Source organism: Oncorhynchus mykiss, chromosome 17 (assembly GCF_013265735.2).
Source record: "Oncorhynchus mykiss isolate Arlee chromosome 17, USDA_OmykA_1.1, whole genome shotgun sequence".
Classification (NCBI taxonomy): Eukaryota; Metazoa; Chordata; class Actinopteri; order Salmoniformes; family Salmonidae; genus Oncorhynchus; species Oncorhynchus mykiss.
In genome coordinates this window covers 21,471,402-21,487,513 of record NC_048581.1, presented here as the reverse complement: position 1 = coordinate 21,487,513, position 16,112 = coordinate 21,471,402, and the positions used below count along the sequence as shown (strand labels likewise).

The following is a 16,112-nucleotide window of genomic DNA, read 5'->3' as shown; positions in this document are numbered from 1 at the left end:
CAGACAGAAATATTACTAGAAAATATTCCTATTCATGAAATCACAAGTGAAATATATTGAAACACAGCTTAGCCTTTTGTTAATCACCCTGTCATCTCAGATTTTGAAAATATGCTTTACAGCCAAAGCAAGACAAGCATTTTTGTAAGTTTATCGATAGCCTAGCATAGCATTATGACTAGCTAGCAGCAGGCAACCTGGTCACGAAAATCAGAAAAGCAATCAAATTAAATTGTTTACCTTTGAGCTTCGGATGTTTTCACTCACGAGACTCCCAGTTAGATAGCAAATGTTCCTTTTTTCCCAAAATATTATTTTTGTAGGCGAAATAGCTCCGTTTGTTCTTCACGTTTGGCTGAGAAATCGACCGGAAATTGCGGTCACTACAACCCCGAAAAATATTCCAAATTAGCTCCATAATAATCGACAGAAACATGGCAAATGTTGCTTATAATCAATCCTCAAGTTGTTTTTCAAATATCTATTCGATAATATATCAACCGGGACTGGTGGCTTCTTAGTAGGATAGAGAGAAACAATGGCCGCATGTCTTTCACGCACAAAAGTCTGAGAGACTTCAGCTGACCACTGACGCAATGTTGACATTCAGGCTAATTTTTTAAAATAAAAGCCTGAAACTATGTATTGTGACACTATTAGGGAAGCCATAGAAAAAGGAATCTGGTTGATATCTCATACACTGCTCAATAAGAACGCAGAGCTTTCTAAATAAGAGTCCCTTCCTGATTGGATTTTTCTCAGGCTTTCGCCTGCAATATCAGTTCTGTTATACTCACAGACAATATTTTTACAGTTTTGGAAACTTTAGAGTGTTTTCTATCCTAAGCTATCAATTATATGCACATTCTACCATCTTGTCCTGACAAAATAGCAGTTTACTTTGGGGACGTTATTTTTCCAAAAATGAGAATAGTGCCCCCTAGATTCAAGAGGTTTTAAAGCTTGGTCGGAAATGGGTCTTCCAAATGAACAATGACCCCAAGCATACTTCCAAAGTTGTGGCAAAATGGCTTAAGGCCAACAAAGTCAAGGTATTGGAGTGGCCATCACAAAGCCCTGACCTCAATCCTATAGAGAATTTGTGGGCAGAACTGGAAAAGCGTGTGCGAGCAAGGAGGCATACAAACCTGACTCAGTTACACCAGCTCTGTCAGGAGGAATGGGCCACAATTCACCCAACTTATTGTGGGAAGCTTGTGGAAGGCTACCCAAAATGTTTGACCCAAGTTAAACAATTTAAAAGCAATTCTACCAAATACACTCAATTAGTATGTAAACTTCTGGCCCACTGGGAATGTGATGAAATAAATAAAAGCTTAAATAAATCACTACTATTATTCTGACATTTCACATTCTTAAAATAAAGCAGTGAGCCTAACTGACCAAAGACAGGGAATTTTTACTAGGATTAAATGTCAGGAATTGTGAAAAACCGAGTTTAAATGTATTTGGCTAAGGTGTATGTAAACATCCGACTTCAACTGTATGTTGTTTCCACGCCATTTCAAATACAACAAAATACATTTGATGATGTTGAATCAATGTGGAAAACTTACTGCATATGCAAAAAAAGTATTCACTGTAAAGGGATTTCGGGGATGTTTCTTTTATTCACCCAACTTTAAACCTAAATCCAATTACATGGTTCAAATATGTTTATTTCACGTTGAATTTATGTTAGTTAAACTCAATCAAATTACGTTGAACTGATATCTTTGTCCAGTGGGATAGCACACTGGAGATCTTCAACCAAGGGTTATCAAAATACCTGATCTGAACAGGAAGGGGATGTGAACTTAAGAGTTTAGGGATTGAGGAAATAGGAGGGAGACGGGTAGGAGTGAGGAGGTCAGGAGTCTTCAAATAGCTGGCTCGCAATTAAAGAGGTTTAACAGGATCTTAAGCACATACACATTTGTAACATATTGTACGAATTGTATTATTAAAAATAAAAATTGCATACAAAATGGTTGGCGTTGTACACATTTGTGCACAATTTTCAGGAACCTATTTTGGCTTGTGAGCACTTTCAAAACTACTGGCTGAAATTTTACAAAACCTTTATAAAAGCATCTTTAAGATTGTATCAACTAGCTACGCCGTTTATTTCTCACATAGGTCAAAGAAACACTACATAATGAAAGATAAGGGGACATCAATTGCATGGTTCAATTTCGTCAATATGTTAGGCGTTTCCCAGAAAACCACATCCTTTCCATCATCCTGTTTCTATAGCAACCAGAAAGCAATTTGGAGGCATTGAACATACGGCTTTCGCCAGGCAGCAGGCACTCCACCTAATGTCAGTATATTGACACAGCAACAAGTAACCCCAATTATATTTACAAAGATACCAGACAATCTCTTTACAAATGAGATCAAAGCAACAAAAAAATGTAAATGGTTAAAAGTTTACAATGTGAACAAAACCAAAAACGTATTTAAAAAAAAAGGTACTAAGTGTATGGTAAACATTCTGCATATAAAAAACTACATTTTAACGATATCACATGCAGTCCACTCTATATAAACCTGTTACATGTATCTGTTTTAGAGACCGCAACAGCTATTGAGCACAAGTAACAGTCCATGTAACTACCTGGTCAACCAGACTTGGCTCGTCCAGGTGATGTTCTGGACTGGGTTAAAGGTCAAGATCACTCAAAGTTCTGCTGGTCAATGTCAGAGGGCACAGTGCAGCGGGTCAAGGTGGACAGGTAGAGACCAGTTGCCATAGGGACAAGACCGGCCGCTACCTTGAGAATGGCCAGTAATCGGTGTGCTGCTGTGGTCACCCCCTCTGTTGTCTGAGTGGAGAAAGAAAGGAAGACGGAGGAATAAATAATGGAAAAAACAAAAGTTTCATGAAATAACAGAATGACACACTTATAAACGATAATGAGTTTGTATTACCTGTCAGTCTATTCATAACACAAGCTTCATAAATAAACAAACAATTAACTCACAGCACTATCAACAAGGCAGGTCCAACAGGCTCTAGTTTTGTCACATCTGGACTACTGTTCAGTCATGTGCCACGAAGAAGGACATAGGGAAAATTGCAATTGGCTCAGAACAGGGCAGCACGGCTGGCCCTTGGATGGCTCAAAGTAGAGGAGAGATTGACTTCATCCCTACTTGTATTTGTGAGAGGTATTGACATGTTGAAAGCACCGAGCTGTCTGTTTAAACGATTAGCACACAGCTCAGACAACCATTCATACCCCACAAGACATGGTCTCTTCACAGTCCAAGTCCAGAACAGACTATGGGAGGCGCATAGTACTACATAGCGCCATGACTACATGGAACTCTATTCCACATCAGGTAACTGATAGAAGCAGTATAATCAGATGTATTTATTTTTAAACATAAAAATACACCCTATGGAACAGCGGACGTGATTGGGAGATTCTAACACGGAACCCAAACCGGCTGCGCGTGTGCTCCATCAAGCGCTATCGTGTATAAATTTATTTTGCCCTCCCACACCAAACGCGAACACGACACGCAGGTTAAAATATCAAAACAAACTCTGAACTAATGACATTAATTTGGGGACATGTCGAAAAGCATTAAACATGTATGGCAATTTAGACAGTTAGCTTGCACCTGCTAGCTAACGTTAATTTATCCTATTTAGCTAGCTTGCTGTTGCGAGCTAATTTGTCCTGGGATATAAACATTGAGTTGTTATTTAACCTGAAATGCACAAGGACCTCTACTCCGACAATTAATCCACACATAAAACGGCCAACCGAATCGTTTCTAGTCATCTCTCCTCCTTCCAGGCTTTTTCATCGTTTAACTTATATGGTGATCGCATCTAAACTTTCATTGTATTACCACGACTACAGGCAAAACAGTTCATCTTTCATTCACCCACGTGGGTATAACCAATGAGGAGATGGCACGTGGGTACCTGCTTCTATAAACCAATGAGCGCGAGCAGTGTGGGTGCAATAATTGAATAACAAGGATTTCTACATTTATTTTGCGACGCTCTCGAACGCAGTTGTCCCAGTGTCGTCCGGGTTTGGCCGGGGTAGGCCGTCATTGTAAATAAGAATTTGTTCTTAACGGACTTGCCTAGTTAAAAACAAATAAATCAGCTTTTTAAAATTGTATAACTGCCTTAATTTTGCCAGACCCCAGGAAGAGTAGCTGCTGCCTTGTTAGCATGACGATGCATAATAAATACGAATATAGTGTTTTACCTGTCAATCATGTCTATGCGTTAACTGATACAGTTGACTCATACCTGATCCTCTGCACACAATAAGGGGCAGTGGAGGGATGCAGCCAGCTTCCTCACAGAGACCAGCCGCTCAGGGGGCACTGACACATTACGAGCTGGAGGAGGAGACACAGACACACCACAAACACACAGATTATAGAAATCTTTCAACATAATGATGATAGAATGTGATAAGTGAGGGCCTCCCGAGTGGCGCAGTGGTCTAAGGCACTGCATCGCAGTGCTAGCTGTGCCACTAGAGATCCTGGATCGAGTCCAGGCTCTGTCGCGACTGGGAGACCCATGGAGCAGCAAACAATTGTCCGACTTGCCGACTGGCTTGTTCTGTGTGTGTGTTGTGAATTGCCTTAACATGCTGCTGGTTCTCTGTTAATTATCCGGCATGTTCTTTCCCCTGCAGAGTGTAAGAGTATCGTAGTGGGCTTTCCACTAAGAGACATTGACTTTGGAGTTCCTTAACAGGTGTTACTCCATATGGTTCTGTTTTTACTGCTTGGAAGTGAAACCGATAGGTAATATTGGCGAGAAAAAAAATCCATTACCTGGTTGCTGTTTTTTTGTCTGCCTGTTTTCCCCACAGGAGTCGACTCTGTGTTTGCAGAGGTGCTGGGTAATTTATCCCTCACCAGGTTCCTATTTCTCCAAACGTGTCACGACATAGCTCTCCCAGGGCGCCGAACCCCTGCTCCGTGGCCTTGTTGGCTTGGCTGAGCTTATGGCTTCCCTTTGTACCAGGTGTGATGTTTTGTGTGTTGTTCTCAGAATGCCTGCACCTGGCGCAATTGGAGGCCATGCGTGAGTGTGTCAGCCAAGCTCGGGCTCAGGCTGGGGACGAGCTCCCTCCCGCAGGTGTGGTGCGGCAGCGAGTTGTTAGTCCCGGGCCCAGTACCATTCCCAGGAAGCGAGGCCGGAGCCACCGCAGGCAGAGCCCATCTGCTGCCAGTCCTGGACGGGGGCATGAGGCGACAACAGCTGGGCACATAGGAGCTCCTCCGTGAAGTGATGGAGGTGTCTTGTCTGCTTTCCCTGCTCCAGAGGGTCCCTCTCCTGCCCCATCACCTTGTGCTAAGGGACGACAACGGGAGCAGCACAGCGTGCGGTGAAGCAACAGCCTGTTTTTCCCCACATGGGTCATCCCCAGTTTTTGCAGAGGTGCTGGGTAATTTATCCCTCACCGGGTACTTATTCCTCCAAAGTGGTCACAACATAAGCTCTCCCAGGGCGTCTGACCCCTGCTCCTGTCGTGGAGGATCGTTACAAAATATAACACTTACAAGAACTTGTGAATTCAATATAGGCTTTTAATACAAACATATCAGAAGCCTAGATGGTCCGCGGAACACACACTTTTCCAGAGCACTGGCTCTGATTTATACACATACAACATATGAGTCCATCCCACATGCAAATGAAGTTACTTCCCTCAGTCCATCTGCCACCATTATCTTTCAATCTGTGCTTCCTCCTTGTTCACGCCCAATAACGCCCATATCTGCTTTCAGTCAAGTTTGAATGGTGACAGGACCTCATGTCCCAAAAGTAATACATGCCCATCTTATCCTATGGGCCCCTTATGTTTAGCTTGTCCTTATTAGGACTAGTAGACTATATGTGTCTCTTCTCTTCATGTCCTAAAAATATATGCCCTATGTCTATAGTCCATCAGTTGGTCATTTGGCTGACCCCCTCCTTTGTATGTCCCTCTGACCTTGGTATGTCCAGCTGTCCTATGCTCTCATGGCCTTACTTTGGTTTCCTGTCCTATACAATAGACAATGCATTTTACCAGAATGGCAAATGCACTCTAAGTGTATCTTTCTCTTGTGGTACAGTATTATGTTTCTCCCTATATGTACATCTTGCTCCCACACTCTGTGGCCTTGTTGTCTTGGTTGAGCTTATGGCTTCCCTTTGTTACAGGTGTGATGGTGTCAACTGTCACCGCCATAGGGACGTGCATGGGAGACCCAGGCGCTCGGGGCGCCAGAGGAGAGGCGGGCCCCGGCAGGACCCCCAACACACCCTTCCCGGCCGCTTCTCCCGGTCTCAAAGGGCAAAGTGGGAGGAGGGTGTGGAGTCCCCCTGGGTGTTGTCCACAATGCTCGAGGGGCATCGACTCCAATTCTGGCCCCCGTCCTTCAGGTGCCTTTCGTGTCACCACGGTGGCCAACCCACTGAAGAAAACCCTGCGGCTGATCGAGACATCAGAACAGCTAGGTGGGTTCTACTCCACTTATTTTGTGGTCTCAAAAAGAGAATAAGGGTTTTGACCGATTCTGGACCTCCGCAACCTCAATGGGCACTTAAAGGTACTGAGGTACCACATGCTGTCCCCAGCCGCGTGTTGCAGGCCGTGTCCAGGGACCAGTGGTTTGTGACACTGGACTTTGGGGATGCGTACTTCATGTTCCTGTTCACCCAGCTCATTGGCAGTACCTCCGATTCACTTTCAAAGGGACGGTTTACGAATTCATGGTTCTTCCCTTCGGCCTCTCCTTGGCACCCCGCACTTTCACAAAGTGCATGGACGTTGTCCTGGCACCTCTCACGTCCCGAGGATTGTTGATCCTCAATTACCAGGACGATTGGCTGATTTGTGCCCCAACATACTCCTGACCCACATCGGCGGGCTGGGCATTACAGTAAACGACAAGAAGTGTCATCTGACACCCACCCAAAGGGTGGCCTTCATTGGCATGGAACTGGACTCAGTCCTCATGAGAGCACGCCTGCCCACCAGAAGTGTTCAGGGGATTTTATTGACTACTTTCGGCAGGGGCGGGTGGTATCTGCCCTGACAACGCCTGTTGGGCTTGCTGATGGCGGCCTCGTCGATGATTCCTCCAGCCTCTTCAACGGTGGTTCAACTCCCACCGGCTGCACCCGAAGCGCCACCGTCACCGCCAGCTGCGGGTGACCGCACAGGGCCTCAAGGCATTGTTGAGGTGGTGCTGTTGCTCCTTTCTCTCAGGTGGGATGGAGATGCTGAGGACATACCGCCGGGAGCTGGTCAGCACAGACGCCTCCCAGATCGGCTCGGGGGGGGGGGGGGGGGTGTTGGCCAGCGGCTGTTGGCTACCCCCTTGGAGCAGCAGGCACATCAATACACTAGAACGCTGAGCTGTACTGCTGGCCCTGCGGTCTTTCCTTACACATCTGAAAGGAAGACATGTCCTGGTGAGAACAGACAACACCACAGCGGTGGCTTACATCAACCATCAGGGTGGACTGAGGTCACACCGCCTCAATCTTATAGCACAGGAGCTCCTCTGGGCTCAGGCCGTCTAGCGTCTACGCGCAGCGCACATATCTGACATCCTGAGTGTGACAGCGGATATGCTCTCGAGGGAGGGCCCGCCACCTTGGGACTGGAGCCTACATCCCCAGGTGGTGCAGCACCTGTGGGACAAGTTCAGGAGGGTGCAGTGGGACCCGTTTGCCTCCCTGGACAATGCACACTGCCCCCTGTGGTACTCCATGTTGGAGCCACCAGGGCCTCTGGGCTTAGATGCTCTGGCTCACGATTGGCCAGGGCTGAAGCTTTACACATTCCGCCCTTTTCCCCTGATCCAGGCTGTGTTGGACAGGACCAGGATGTCAGAGCATTGTCTGCTTCTGGTGGTCCCATACTGGCCCAAACGACCCTGGTTCAGCCTTCTCCTGTCCCTGTTGTCTGGGACAACTTGGCAACTTCCCCTGAGACCAGACCTGCTGTCTCAGGCCGGGGAAGTCTGTGGCATCCGATGCCACACCGCCTCAGTCTGTGGGATTGGCCACTGAACGGTACCAATGGTCCATGTTAGGACTACAGGAGTGTGTAATGAACACCATGCAGAGCACAGGGCGCTGGCTACAACCGTGGCATACCAGTTGTGCCGGCGGTTGTTCTGCTTTTGGTGCACTGGTTTTGAGGTTGTGCCTGAGTCATGTGGGGTGCAGTATGTTCACCAATACCTGCAGTCTCGCTTGGATGAGGGCTTGGCAGCCTCAACACAGAGGGTATTTGGCCGCAATATCTGCCTGCATTGTGGGGTGGATGGACAGGCCAGTGGGACGCCATCCCTTGCCTTGGTTTCCAGGTTTTTGAAGGGGGTTCGTTCGCCTGCGTCCAGTTAGGACCCGCTCAATGGTGAACTGGGATCTCGATGTAGTCTTGGCAGCTTTGGCAAAGCCAACTTTCAAAGGGTGGCTTTCTTGGTAGCAATTACTTCCATGAAGAGGGTGGGTGAGCTCCATGCTCTTTCAGTAAGTTCTGAGTGCTAAAGGATGGACACTGGGGGAAGAGTATATCTCTCCGCCCCTACTCCTCATTCCTCCCGAAGGTTGTGTCAGACAGGCATGTGAATATCCCTTTTATCCTGTCGGCTTATGACCTCCCAGCAGTGGCGGGGGAGTCTGAGCCTCCCTCCGGCATGCTGTGCCCTGTGAGGGCACTGGCTGCCTATGTGGAGCGGACACGGTCAGTGAGAACAACAGACCAGCTCTTTGTCTGTTATGGTGAGAGAGTCCTGGGGGCTGGGCTATCAAAGCAGAGGCTCTCTCACAAGATCGTGGACAAGATTACGACAGCATATCGCCTGGCTGGCATGTCAGTGCTGGGATCTGTGGTGGCACATTCAACACGAGGTGTGGCTGCATCCTGGGCTCTACTGAGTGGAGTGCCCCTCTAGGAGAACTGTGCTGCGGTCAGCTGGGCTTCCTCTTGCACCTTTGCTAGGTACTATCAGGTAAATGTAGCGCCTCCCTCTGCAGTGGATTCAGCGGTCCTGGGCATCGCCTCCACTTCCGGGGACTGTGTCGGGACCCCCCTTCCACATTGACGGTCCCTGCGTCTTGGTTCAGCACTGGGACTAAGCCGCTGGCTGGCCAGGTCCCTCTAGCACCGACTAATCTGGTACGGGTATACCAATATATTGGAGTGATCCAATATAGTGAAACATAAAAGGTTACATATGTAACCACGATTATGTGAGCTATGTGGATCACTCCAATCCTCTAGGGTGCTAGAAACACTGTATAGTCCATATAGAATAAGAGTGCCTCCACTCAGCTGCCCACTGCACTGAAACTAGGAAACACTGTCACCACTGATAAATCCACGATAATCGAGAGTTTCAATAAGCATCTCTCTACGGCTGCCCATGCATTCCACCTGGCTACCCCAACACCAGCCAAAAGCTCTGCACCCCCCGCAGCAATTGGCTCAAGCCACCCCGCTTCTCCTTCACCCAAATGCAGACAGCTGGTGTTCTGAAAGAGCTTCAAAAGCTGGATCCCTACAAATCAGCTTGGCTAAACAATCTGGACCCTCTCTTCCTAAAATGATCTGCCGCAATTGTTGCAACCCCTATTACTAGTCAACCCCTATTACTAGTCTTTCGCATTGCCTGAGATTCCTAAATATTGTAAAAGCTGCCGCAGTCATCCCCCTCTTCAAAAGGAGGAGACACTCTAGACCCAAACTGTTAAAGACCTATATCCATCCTGCCCTGCCTTTCTTAAGTCTTCGAAAGCCAAGTGAACAAACAGATCACCGAACATTTCGAATCCCAGCGTACCCTCTCCGCTATGCAATCTGGTTTCCGAGTTGGTCACAGGTGCACCTCAGCCACGCTCAAGGTCCTAAACGATATCATAACTGCCATCGATAAAAGACAGTACTGTACAACTGTTTTCATCGACCTGGCCAAGGCTTTCGACTCTGTCAATCACCATATTCTTATCGGCAGACTCAACAGCCTTGGTTTCTCTAATGACTGCCTCGTCTGGATCACCAACTACTTCTCAGATAAAGTTCAGTGTGTCAAATCGGAGGACCTGCTGTCCGGCCCTCTGGAAGTCTATGGGGGTGCCACAGGGTTCAATTCTCGGGCCAACTCTTTTCTCTGTATATTTCAATGATGTCGCTCTTGCTGCTGGTGATTCTTTGATCCACCTCCACACAGACGACACCATTCTGTATACATCTGGCCCTTCTTTGGACACTGTGTTAACTTCTTGCGTCGAGCAAACCCGTATCCGGGAGCGTAATCATAGCCTCAAGCTCATTACCATAACGCAACGTTAACTATTCATGAAAATCGCAAATGAAATGAAATAAATATATTCACTCACAAGCTTAGCCTTTTGTTAACAACACTCATCTCAGATTTTCAAAATATGCTTTTCAACCATAGCTACACAAGCATTTGTGTAAGAGTATTGATAGCTAGCATAGCATTAAGCCTAGCATTCAGCAGGCAACATTTTCACAAAAACAAGAAAAGCATTCAAATAAAATAATTTACCTTTGAAGAACTTCGGATGTTTTCAATGAGGAGACTCTCAGTTAGATAGCAAATGTTCATTTTTTCCAAAGAGATTATTTGTGTAGGAGAAATCGCTCCGTTTTGTTCATCACGTTTGGCTAAGAAAAAACCCCGAAAATTCAGTCATTACAACGTCAAACTTTTTTCCAAATTAACTCCATAATATCGACAGAAACATGGCAAACGTTGTTTAGAATCAATCCTCAAGGTGTTTTCACATATCTATTCGATGATAAATCATTTGTGGCAGTTGGGTTTCTCCTCGGAAGCAAACAGAAAAATACATGCAGCTGGAGATTACGCAATAATTGCGACGGAGGACACCAAGCGACCACCTGGTATATGTAGTGAAATGGTCAATCTTCCAATGATATGCCTACAAATACGTCACAATGCTGTCGACACTATAGGGAAACGACAGAAAGTCTAAGCTCATTCGTGACCCATACACAGCCATATAAGGACTCATTGAAACACAGCGCCTTCAAAATCTGGGGGCACTTCCTGTTTGAAATGTCATCTTGGTTTCGCCTGTAGCATCAGTTCTGTGGCACTCACAGACAATATCTTTGCAGATTTGGAAACGTCAGTGTTTTCTTTCCAAGGCTGTCAATTATATGCATAGTCGAGCATCTTTTCGTGACAAAATATCTTGTTTAAAACGGGAACGTTTTTTTATCCAAAAATTAAAAGAGCGCCCCCTATATCAAAGAAGTTAACAAACCTCAAAACGAGCTTCAACACCATACAACACTCCTTCTGTGGCCTCCAACCGCTCTTAAAAGCCAGTAAAACGAAACGCATGCTCTTCAATCGATCGCAGCCCGCACCCGCCCGCCCGACTAACATCACTACTCTGGGCGGCTCTGACTTAGAAAATGTGGACAACTACAAATACCTAGGTGTCTGGTTAGACTGTAAACTCTCCTTCCAGACTCACATTAAGCATCTAGAATCAACTTCCTATTTCGCAACAAAGCATCCTTCACTCATGCTGCCAAACATACCCTCGTAAAACTGACTATCCTACCGATCCTTGACTTCGGCGATGTCATTTACAAAATAGCCCCCAACACTCTACTCAGCAAATTGGATGCAGTCTATCACAGTGCCATCCGTTTTGTCACCAAAGCCCCATAATACTGCTCTCGTTGGCTGGTCCTTGCTACATATTCGTCACCAAACCCACTGACTCCAGGTCATCTATAAGTCTTTGCTAGGTAAAGCTCCGACTTATCTCAGCTCACTGGTCACCATAGCAACATCCACCCTTAGCACGCGCTCCAGCAGGTATTAGAGGTCGACCGATTAATTAGGGCCGATTTCAAGTTTTCATAACAATCGGAAAACGCTATTTTTGGACGGTATTTTTTTTTTTTTTACACCTTTAGTTAACTAGGCAAGTCAGTTAAGAACACATTCTTATTTTCAATGACGGCCTAGGAACACTGGGTTAACTGCCTTGTTCAGGGGCAGAACGACAGATTTTTACCTTGTCAGCTCTGGGATTCAATCTTGCAACCTTACGGATAACTAGTCCAACGCTCTAACCACCTGCCTCTCATTGCACTCCACGAGGAGCCTACCTGTTACGCAAATGCAGTAGAAGCCAAGGTAAGTTGCTAGCTAGCATTAAACTTATCTTATAAAAAAAACTAGAAATCACTATATAATCGATGCAACGCTGGGGATGATTTAACAAAAGCTCATTTGCGAAAAAGCACAATCGTTCCACGACTGTACCTAACCATAAACACCAATGCCTTTCTTAAAATCAATACACAGAAGTATATATTTTTAAACCTGCATATTTAGCTAAAAGAAATCCAGGTTAGCAGGCAATATTAACCAGGTGAAATTGTGTCACTTCTCTTACGTTCATTGCATGCAACAGTTTGGGCAGCCTGGCTCAATGCGAACTAATTTGCCAGACTTTTACGTAATTATGACATAACATTGAAGGTTGTGCAATGTAACAGCAATATTTAGACTTAAGGATGCCATCCGTTAGATAAAATACGGAACGATTCCGTATTTCACTGAAATAATAAACGTTTAGTTTTCGAAATGATAGTTTCCAGATTCGACCATATTAATGACCCGAAGGCTCGTATTTCTGTGTGTTACGTTATAATTAAGTCTATGATTTGATATTTGATAGAGCAGTCTGACTGGGCGATGGTAGGCAGCAGCAGTCTCGTAAGCATTCATTCAAACAGCACTTTCGTGCATTTTGCCAGCAGCTCTTCGCAAGCATGGCGCTGTTTATGACTTCAAGCCTATCAGCCTATAGCTGGTGTAACCGATGTGAAATGGCTAGCTAGTTAGCGGGGTGCGCGCTAATAGCGTTTCAAATGTCACTCGCTCTGAGACTTGGAGTAGTTATTACCCTTGCTCTGCAAGGGCCGTGGCTTTAGTGGAGCGATGGGTAACGCTGCTTCGAGTCTGGCAGTTGACGATGTGTTCCTGGTTCGAGCCCAGGTAGGGGCGAGGAGAGGGACGGAAGCTATACTGTTACACTGGCAATACTAAAGTGCCTATAAGAACATCCAATAGTCAAAGGTATATGAAATACAAATGGTATAGATAAATAGTCCTATAAATACTATGTTAACTACAACCTAAAACTTCTTACCTTGGAATATTGAAGTCTCATGTTAAAAGGAACCACCAACTTTCATATTGTAATGAAACAGCAAGGAGCAAGTCTCGAACCCTCGACCTTCGAGCCCGAGTTCCGGCGAGCTATTGACTGTGACGCAAAAGCATGCTCGTGCGGCAGAGTCGATTTCCGCGCTTATAAACCCAGGGTCGTTACACTACTCCCTCCTTTCAAAGAGTGTGTCCTCGCGCTAGCTTGCGGCTCTACGTCTTACAGGAACACGCTCACCGGCCAAGCACAAGCACTGTCGTGGATGCGAGGTCCGATCACTTCTGACACCAATGTAATGAAACAGCAAGGAGCAAATCTTGAACCTTCGAGCCCGAGGTCTGGCGAGCTATTGACTGTGCTGCAAAAGCATGCTCGTGCGGCAGAGTCGATTTCCGCGCTTATAAACCCAGGGTCGTTACAATATGTTCTCATGTTCTGAGCAAGGAACTCAAACATTAGCTTTTTTACATGGCACATATTGCACTTTTACTTCTCCAAACTTTGTTTTTGCATTATTTAAACAAAATTTAAATTAATTAAACAAAATGTCATTATTTATTTGAGGCTAAATTGATTTTTATTGATGTATTATATTAAGTTAAAAGTGTTAATTCAGTATTGTTGTAATTGTCCTTATTACAAAAAAAAATTAAAAAATAAAATAAAATAAATAAAAAAAAATCGCAGATTAATCGTTATCGGCTTTTTTTGGTCCTCCAATAATCGGTATCGGCGTTGAAAAATCATAATCGGTCGACCTCTACCAGGTATATTTCACTGGTCATCCCCAAAGCCAACACCTCCTTTGGCCGCCTTTCCTTCCAGTTCTCTGCTGCCAATGACTGGAACAAATTGCAACAGTCACTTAAGTTGGAGACTTATATCTCCCTCACTAACTAAGCGCCAGCTGTCAGAGCAGCTTACCGATCGCTGCAGCTGTACACAGCACATGTGTAAATAGCCCATCCAACTACCTACCTCATCCCCATATTTGTTTTTCTGCTCTTTTGCACACCAGTATTTCTCCTTGCACATATCTCACTCCAGTGTAAATTGATAAATTGTAATTACTTCGCCACTATTGGCCTATTTATTGCCTTACCTCCTTCATTTGCACACATTGTATACAGATTTTTCTATTGTGTTATTGACTGTACATTTGTTTATCCCATGTGTAACTCTGTGTTGTTGTTTTTGTCGCACTGCTTTGCTTTATCTTGGCCAGGTCACAGTTGTAAATGAGACTTGACTTGTTCTCAACTGACCTACCTGGTTAAATAAAGGTGAAATAAAAAAAATAAAAAGAATAGAGGCACCTCAAAAATTATGTAGAGAACGTGTGTCGCAGCCATGGGGTTTATACATAGGGGCGGACCCCAGCTGTGACACAGGTGCACACGGGTGTAAATCCTCACCTCGGATGTATCCCTCCGCCGCGGAGTGATACCAATATATTGGAGTGATCCATATTGCTCACATAACCGTGGTTACATATGTAACCTTCGTTTCCTCAGACACATTGGTGCGGCTGGCTTTCGGGTTAAGCGGGCTTTGTGTCAAGAAGCAGTATGGCTTGGCTCGGTTGTGTTTCGGAGTACAGGAGTTGCAGCGATGAGACAAGACTAACTACCAATTGGATACCATGAAATTGGGGAGAAAACGGGGTAAAAGTACAAATAAAAAAACACATAATAATTGTGATAAGTGTTGATGAAAGATGGATAAAGGAGAAGGACAGACAGGCGAGTTCATTTCCTTACCACTGGTAACCAGGAAGCAGACTTTGCCCTGGAAGTAACCTGGGTCTAAATACTTGAGGGAGGTCTCTGCTGACTGGAAGCTGAGGAGAGAGAAAAGCAGTAGCATTACCACTGGAAGAAGAGGCCAGTAAAGCCACACAATAGGTCCATCTCCCTATGGATGGTTCTTATTGTCTGTATGTGAATGTACCTGAGCTCTGAGGTTAGGTGAATGATGAAAACCACCAGATCTATCCGTGGCCGAGACTCCTCGTTTTCCATGGGTAGTGGGAGGCTTCTGGCCAACCTTCTGGTACAGAAAGAAGACAAGACTGTTATAAGGGTTGTGACTAGATGGTATACCGCTACTTTCGTCAAGTGACTTTTCGTAGCAGGTTAGGAGAGCATTTTAGCTAACCCTAATCATTTTTTAAACCTAAATCTCCTGCTACGAAAAGCCTCTTCCGTCCGTAGCTGTATACCATCTAGTCAAAACCCCTACCTGGCTCGATAGTTGAGAACTCAATTCAGTACTTACACATTGACATTGACAGTCTTCTCTTGAAGAACAACAGTGTCAGCTAACTTCTGCTGAAATTGCTCTTCGTTCTCCACCAGCTGAAATAAGAAACACATTCATTGAGTAACAACGGGTGAGTTAGCGGTGTGTCTAAACATAGATACAAATATTGACTGTTTATGTAAATGTATCAATAATCTGGATAGCAGTAATGTCACAATTGGTTTAGTGATAATCTTTGGTAATTAGTTACGTTTACTAGCCAACGTTACTTACAGGACCACTTACCAGTATGTTGGCTGTGTTTAGTCCAGGAAGTTTACTAAATGGTTTGAGTAAAGACATTTTACTTCCAAAAAGTCAAATTGCGTTATAAAGCGTTCAGCAATCCTGTCGCTAAATAACTACAATTCATACACAACTCCAATGTTATGGTGGAATAAAATCATTTAGCCATGACTTTTGTGGCGCGTAATTTCAAACTTCCGTTAAACGTCATGACGTCTTCTTCTGCTGCCATTTTAAGGAGCACGACTGCCATCTACTGTCTAAAAAGTGTAACTACGTAAATGTAATCCTGCTGCTACCTCCTTTACACAAAATTCGGATATTT

General features: G+C 45.0%; 1 protein-coding gene across 4 annotated transcripts; it reads right to left on the bottom strand.

Moving 5' to 3' along the window:
- Positions 1-1,611: 1,611 nt before the first annotated feature.
- On the bottom strand, positions 1,612-16,012 carry LOC110493456 (centromere protein M). Of its 4 annotated transcripts, none has more exons than XM_021567731.2 (6): positions 15,788-16,001; positions 15,518-15,597; positions 15,191-15,286; positions 15,001-15,080; positions 4,283-4,374; positions 1,612-2,828 (listed from the first exon to the last, which is right to left on the bottom strand). In XM_021567731.2, exons 1-6 carry the CDS (start codon positions 15,842-15,844, stop codon positions 2,679-2,681), a joined length of 555 nt encoding a protein of 184 aa, XP_021423406.1. In that variant the 5' UTR covers positions 15,845-16,001; the 3' UTR covers positions 1,612-2,678. The 4 variants fall into 4 exon arrangements, with proteins under 4 accessions (XP_021423406.1, XP_021423405.1, XP_036805261.1 ...); XM_021567730.2 differs by having other exon boundaries at positions 15,191-15,289; positions 15,788-15,999; XM_036949366.1 differs by lacking the exon at positions 4,283-4,374 and having other exon boundaries at positions 15,788-16,012.
- Positions 16,013-16,112: the final 100 nt, after the last annotated feature.

What these genes read in the sequence shown, in the direction of transcription:
- LOC110493456 (XM_021567730.2), bottom strand. Translation starts at nt 15,844, where the DNA reads ATGTCTTTACTCAAACCATTTAGTAAACTTCCTGGACTAAACACAGCC. An exon ending in TAAACACAGCCAACATACTG is followed by an intron (nt 15,598 to 15,787) that starts GTAAGTGGTCCT and finishes TTCTTATTTCAG; the next exon opens with CTGGTGGAGAACGAAGAGCA. An exon ending in CACCTAACCTCAGAGCTCAG is followed by an intron (nt 15,081 to 15,190) that starts GTACATTCACAT and finishes CTCTCTCCTCAG; the next exon opens with CTTCCAGTCAGCAGAGACCT.